This window comes from Histoplasma capsulatum, genomic scaffold, assembly GCF_000149585.1.
Source record: "Histoplasma capsulatum NAm1 scaffold_4 genomic scaffold, whole genome shotgun sequence".
Lineage (NCBI taxonomy): Eukaryota > Fungi > Ascomycota > Eurotiomycetes > Onygenales > Ajellomycetaceae > Histoplasma > Histoplasma mississippiense.
The window spans coordinates 1,697,423-1,704,678 of NW_001813979.1; the positions used below are offsets into that span (position 1 = coordinate 1,697,423).

Below are 7,256 nucleotides of genomic sequence, written 5' to 3' on the forward strand. Positions count from 1 at the left end.
TCTTTAAAAATCATTATAATGAAATTGATTATTAAAAATATATTATTATCATCATTATCATCATCATCATCATCACTGTCATCAGAGAATCTTTTAAACATCAATATTATTATCATAAACTGAATCTTTACAGATGCTGAAAAAGTGAAGAATAGAAGAATAAATAAATTTAATTTCATTTAATTTGATTTAATTTATTTAATTTTATATATAATAAAATTTTTAGATAAATATTTGTACAGCTGTTAGTCTGAAAAAAAGTGTTGATTTTAAACTGTTTATTACGGATTAACACATCATATATATATAATATAGAAGCAAAACTCACTCATTTTTAAATGTTGACATTGATGATAATTGAAATATTTTTTTTAATATATATATTTTCTTCTGATGAATGTCAGAAAATATTTCTGATTTTCAATTAAATTATATTATATTTCATCAAATCAATATTGTACTTCTTAGTAGCTGGAATTTCAACTCTAACACAATTTCTTTTTAAATTGAATAGAGTTAAAGTTTTGAAATCTAAATTTGTTGATGATGTCAAAATCATTTACAAAGAGATGAGCAAGCATATTTCTTTTCTTGACTCATTTCTAGCTCATATCAATAGCAGTCAGAATTTTGTGAGACAATTTTAAAAGTGAAATCATACTCTGCATACATTCATTTACCCCCTAGTACACTGGAGGATCTTGATGATAATCAGAACTATCCCATCAACACATTTTTCTGGTTTTTTGAATTCAGAAAGGATCCGGAAAATGCTCCTCTGTCAATTTGAATAAACAGCGGACCTGGAAGTTCTTCAATGGTGACACCCTCAGTGTAATTTTCCTTTCTTTCTTGTCCGATGATCTAAATAATGACGTTAAGCGCAAAGACCCCCCAAATTCTTAAAAAAAAAAATTCAAGGCGAATAAAAGAAGTAGACACAGGTATCCACTCTTACTGACTTTGAGAAACAGATGGGCCTGCTTGTTGAAAACGGTCCTTGCTTCATCAATCCCGATTCAAACTCAACGACGTTGAACCAATATTCATGGAACAATGAGGGTGCGGCTTAAACTCTCCGTTGCTTTTGAGAAGTTTTCTACTAATATTCTGCCAAATAAGTTAATATGCTCTACTTGGATCAACCGGTCCAAGTAGGCTTATCATACGATACCCTTGCCAACTACACAAAAAACCTGATCACAGGTGAGCTCACCAAGTTGGGTCCTGATGATCCAATTCCACAGCAGAATGCTACGTTTCTGGTAGGGACGTACCCGAGTAAGCAGCAAAAAAACACTGCGCTGGGTAGTCGTTAATGCCGCGATTGCCCTGTGGCACTTTGCTCAGGTATGGTTCCAGGAATTCCCAGGCTACCACCCAGGGGACTCTCGAATCAGTCTTGCCACTGAGTCTTATGGTGGTCGCTACGGCCCGGCATTTTTCTCGTTTTTCGAGGAGCAGAACCAGAAGATCGAAAATGGTACTTGGAAAGATAATGATGGCGATATGAAAGTATTGAACCTCGACACTCTGATGATCATTAACGGCTGCCTCGACCGCCGGGTACAATGGCCCTCATACCCAGAGTTTGCATTCAAGAACACATACGGCATCGAATCGGTCAACGAAACGATTTACAATTATATGGTCGACTCCCTCGTTAAACCCGGTGGCTGCCGTGATATGGTCGATGACTGCCGCGCTATTTCCGCTGTCTGGGACCCGGACAACACCGGCATCAACGACACCGTCAACGATGTCTGCAGCAAGGCCGAGAACTACTGCTATAGCGAAGTCCGCGGGCCATATCTTAGATACTCAGGTCGCAATTACTACGATATTTCACAGCTCGAGCCAGACGCATTCCCTACCCCATTTTACCAGGGTGGGCTGAACCAGGCACACGTCCAAGCCGCACTCGGAGTACCACTCAACTGGACTCTGTCCAACGCCGCCGTATCCAATGCCTTCCGAAGCATCGGCGACTACCCGCGTCCAGGTTGGATTGAGGATCTCGCTTTCCTACTTGAGAACAACATCAAGGTTGCTCTCGTTTATGGAGATCGCGACTTCGCCTGCAACTGGATGGGCGGCGAGGCGGTAAGTCTCGCGATCGACTATGTCGACTCAGAAAATTTCAGGGCAGCCGGCTACGCCGACATCCGCGTCAACGACACATTTAACGTCGGTCAGGTAAGGCAATATGGCAACCTCTCATTCTCTCGTGTCCACCAGGCCGGCCATCAGGTTCCGTCCTACCACCCCGAAGGTTCATTGATGATTTTCAACCGCGTGCTATTCAACAAAGACATTGCCAAAGGTGAAATTGACACCGGCGTGCCGTTGCCCGACGGCGATGGGAAATATTATAGCTCGTCGGGTCCGCCTGACACGCTCGGCTTCAAACAGGATCCACCACCGCAATATCCTAAGTTCTGCTATGCGCTTGACCCTAGTGTTTGCACAGAGGAGCAGATTGAGTCTATATTGAAGGGCAAGGCGGTGCTCAAACACTTCCTTCTTGTCGATCAGAATACAAAACGGCTGTTCCCCGAGGTGATTGGGCATGGCGGCCGCCACAAATCGCCACCTTCGTCTGGGTCGAGTTTGTTTGTGAAGGGTACCGGATGGCAAGTAGGATTGTTGGCTATTCTCACTGTGGTGGTCTCTGCAATGATGTTTTAGACCGGTGGTTGAATTGTAGACAGATGAGAACCTTGCCATATATACGTTATGATAAGGGGTTGAATATTATTACCCTACGTATTTAGATTGGATAGATAACTCTATTGCCATTCATTTCGACTTCATTGAGTCCGATCGGAACTCTAGAAGCGGATTTCGCCTGGCGGATTTCCTCGTCAAGCGCAAACATTCACCAATTTCGACTGACTGCTATAGCGGCTATCGTTGTAAATATACCTTGGCTATTATCGATCGATAGTATCAGCAAGTTTAAGCACAGTGTTGAGTATCAGCACAATCGCATTTATAAAAGGAGGCTGTTGAAAGTTGCAACAAAGCCACTCCTTCGCACATTACTTGGAAAAACAAAAATAAGGCTAGTAGACCACTGACAGGAATCAGGTCTTCAGGCTTCGTGGAGCGGGGTCATGGCATAACTGTTTATGTCTTTAGGTATCCAAACCAGAATATCGCATGCATAGTTCGGTACATGAAGCCCAAAGCGAGGCATATGCTGTGTTGGTGCGCGCGACTCTAGCAACTACTAGTATTTGTTAGCAACAGCTTCGAATCGCCAGAGGGTTCCAGTGGATTGCATACTGAGCGCCTCTTGGTTACGAGACATGTGTCCACAGTCACCGTCTGCAAGCCTTAACCGCAACGGATGCCTAGCAGTGTACATACAGGTCAATCAAGTGGGAAGGACAGATACACCAAAATGGTCATTGCTGATTCACGGCGAGCACTTGTGATGGTTCCTATTCAACTGGTCATATTACAGAGTTGTTGGTGATGTTGTGGTGTGGTTAACGTCGATTTTACCTTCCCCTTGATTTATCGGCTTGCCAAGATGGCACCCTTGAGTTATTCACTTTGCTTGAAGAGCAGCCCCGCCTGTTTTTTGAACCAATCTCTTGGGAATTGAATACCTTGGCTCGCAGGGAGTAATCTGCCGACTTTGGGACGCGCAATTCTTTGAAATCAAATGGACGTCTCCAACCATTGGCGGTTGGTTAGTCTTTACAGCTGTATCAGGCAAAACGACTGCCTGTGTGGGAACGCCACCGATGGGAGGTTGGTAATTATAGCCACTATCCGGGAAATTATGATCAAAGGAATATATATATTCTAGTTACTGGTGTTGTTCACTTTATCAGCCCCGAATATAATGCATCTTAAAGTCAAGGCCTGACCTGCTTAAATGCCTTCTTCACTCAAGTTTGTGTAATGGCCGATGATTTCACTGAAATAGATGCATTGGGTGTAAAACTCTGAGAGAAATATCACATTCCCAGAGACCTTGCTTCAAGCATCAACTTGGAACGATTGGAGTAGGGAGTAGGCAATATCATACGTTGAACTTCCTGTTTTCTTGCACACAAATCGGAAATTGGAAGCACTAGACAGTGTTAAAGTCATGTCTTCCCTGCTGACCTGCATGGCGTGTTCCGTGCATGAGTGGGTTCGAGTGGAGGATGGCAGTTCAAGCTTCCTGAAAATCCGAAAACAAAGACTGGCTGATAGGGCCAGTTATGTAGCTATGTAAGGGTTTAGGTCAAGATAAAGCCTGAACCATACAGGTTCTTGCGAGAATAATGGCCCACTGTTGCAGATTGGAGAGGGTTATTTACTCCAATGAGGACAAGAAGCAGCTAAAACTAAAGCAGAAATTATCAGTATGAAGATACCAAAGTCGAGAGCCATTTGGGGAAATACAAAACAAGGGGAAAAAGACAAGTGTTTCACAGAGTTCCAACCCACGTAAACTTTAAGCAAGGGGTCAGAGACCTATTGTGACAAAGCCAGCAGAAGTTACAAATATATAGTTTTTGAATAATAAATGATGTGCGAGAGCTCTGGTCGATTATCCACGCCGACAGGGTTGGGAGTTGCAGCATACCCACATCTTAACCATAAGAACCTGTAATTGAGCAGATGATGCTGTATGGGGCATCAGATTGTAACCAGTATGGCGGACGGTTGACGTATATATTTCCGGCTTCACGCCGCAGTCGATGCTGCAATCGATGCTGCTATGAGGCAACCGTATCGAACTCCACGGTTTCCAGTTTCCGATGAGAACGCAGCCCGAGCCTCAGCTTAAATATAGACAGGGCAGATTTCAGAAGATGCAGCTTTACCACGGATTCGGCTGAGTTTTGAAGGTGACAATCAACTGCTGGATATGGCCTTGTTGGGGGGCCTTGCATCAATGGTTGGTGGGAATCATGAGACACGTTAGAGGGGCCACTTGCAGGGGGCTGTTTGGCAGGTAAGATCAAAAGCTTCGAGAACAAGACTAAGTCACTGAATGAACAATGAATGTCGAAAGCCGAAATATACGAGTCTTGATGGGGATATATTATTCTCTTACTCACAGTGCTTGCTGCATTGGCTGTTTGCATTTGGTGTTTTCCTGCTTGGCTCTCGGCCTCGCATGCTTTGTTATCTCCAAACCTGTTGGTTGTTCAAGGAGATGGTGACTGGCATATTTTTCTTTCTTCCTCGTCTTCGGCAGGGGTCGCCATCTCTGCGCCGTCGTGCGTCTGCAAGCTGCACCGGCTTCATCGTCGACCACTGTGCCACTCCCCTCTTCCTCTTCCTATTTGCCCTTTGCAACTCACGCTCGTCACACTTCTGGAGCGCTGTCAACTGCTCTGAAGGCGCTGGCACTCGTTCTTCACTTGCTAGAATTTCCGTGTTTCAATTATTTAGCGCCTCTTCCAGACTCTTATTTTAATATTCAATCACAGCTGCTTGGTGCAAAGACACCTCATATGCTGTTTCGTAATTAATTCATATCATCCACACTTGTCTGTTCCTGATATCCGTTGCTTTATGTTGCAAGCTTAGATCGCCACCCAATAGACATAGACACAGACACAAAGCAGGTCGACGCCCCTTATTTTATCGATTATTTCGAGTGTTTCCAACCCAATACACCACAGCCCATCGTGCCTCGCCCCTCGGTTCCGGCCCATCAGACGTCACATTTCCATCACAGTGCAAGCAAGGCTCGAAATTAGACCGCGGTGACCACAGAGGAAGATAGATAGCCCGTTCTTGATCGCCAACGGGTCCTTTGTTCGCCTATGGCGTGAAATTCACATTCCTTTTAATACCATCTATCAGCGAACCAGCGTTGTGGGAAATAATTGGACTGGAGTTCCGTCAGCGCTGGAAGTATCTGGAATCATTCTTCGTAATGCGGCCGCTGCTTGCGATGACGTGAAAGCACATGGGCGTCAAGTGCTATGAGCTCCCCTTAAGAACGGTGGAGTTTTCAAAGTATGCAATCAAATTTCTTAACCGGCACCGTTGTCCTTGAAAGACCACTCCATTATTACGAATCTAAACCAAGCCCGCCTCATTGATCTCCATCACTATGCCGTCAGTGAATACTTCGGAGCCGAGCCCGAGCCCAATAACGCCGCGAGCAGATCACCCAGGTCTGAAGGCCCATAGACCCCTCCCGCGAAAACGCGATATATTACCAACGCAGGAGTCGACATCAATACCTCCATCGTCCAGTCCGAGACCAGATGTCACGCCTCCCTCGAACGGATACGCTTATCCTACCGCGCCAGCGCTCCCGCTGACACCCCCTGGCCTAGGATCAGGAGCCTGCGAGAAATCAAGCAATGGTATTTCACCAGAGATTTCCCATGAGCTTATTCCAGGCACGACAGGAACTGGTACGCCAACTCACCATCTGAGCCCCCCGACACCCGACATTACGCCTCCACGAGCTTTCTCTCAATTTAAAAAGAGGGAAGGTCTTACTCCAATACACCCGTCCATGTCCTCGAGGGCTGAATCGTTTACAACTGCCCGAGAAGCTTTGTCATCAGAGGAAGAAGAGCTAGAAAGGAGAAATGTGCCCGCGACACCACTATTGCGCCCAGCCAAACACAAGCTGCCTCACCCTCTACGAACAAATACGTCATCTTGGGAGCCAGAGATCTCGAAAAATGCAGATCCACCCGGGGACGGCGTCGTTGCAGAGGGAATGAATGTTAGCCAGACGGACGCAGCCATGTTTGATTCTTTCGATGGCCAGCGGGCTAAGCCACAGGAAATCGTTACTACAAATCTCCAAACAAGGAAACACAGGCGTCGGCCAATTCTTGGGGAGCACGATCCATTCTCCCAGGTCAGCAGTAGCCCTTCTGATTCGCATCACATTTCTAAATCATCGTCGAACCGGGAAAGGAGCTTAAAACAGCGTGTGCAAGATTCTCAAAATACTCCCCATACCTCGTCCGTTGAGGGGTTTGCGGAGGATATAGGATGGGCCGCGGAACAGGAACAGCCGGATATGAGCGAACGTATCCACATTTGGCGTCTCTCTGGGGTTTCAACCACATCAACCGTGGAAGCTATCGTGATAGACTCTCCACCACGGAAACTGCCGACGTTACGGCATACGAAAAAAGAAAGTCTCCTTTCGTTCTGCCAGTTCACCTCTTCCCAAATCATACTATGACGATTCAACGTCTTCTTTGCGGTACTCTCACCATCGATTACTCGAAAGTCAGCCCGGATTACCAATGAAAACCGATGGAGCG

At 45.6% G+C, this 7,256-nt stretch overlaps 1 protein-coding gene across 1 annotated transcript; it reads left to right on the plus strand.

Moving 5' to 3' along the window:
* Nucleotides 1-974: 974 nt before the first annotated feature.
* On the plus strand, nt 975-2,688 carry HCAG_04508 (hypothetical protein; the record flags this gene model as incomplete). Its single annotated transcript, XM_001540618.1, has 3 exons — nt 975-1,062; nt 1,123-1,265; nt 1,351-2,688. 3 exons carry the CDS (start codon nt 975-977, stop codon nt 2,686-2,688), a joined length of 1,569 nt encoding a protein of 522 aa, XP_001540668.1.
* Between the last annotated feature and the right edge of the window lie 4,568 nt (nt 2,689-7,256).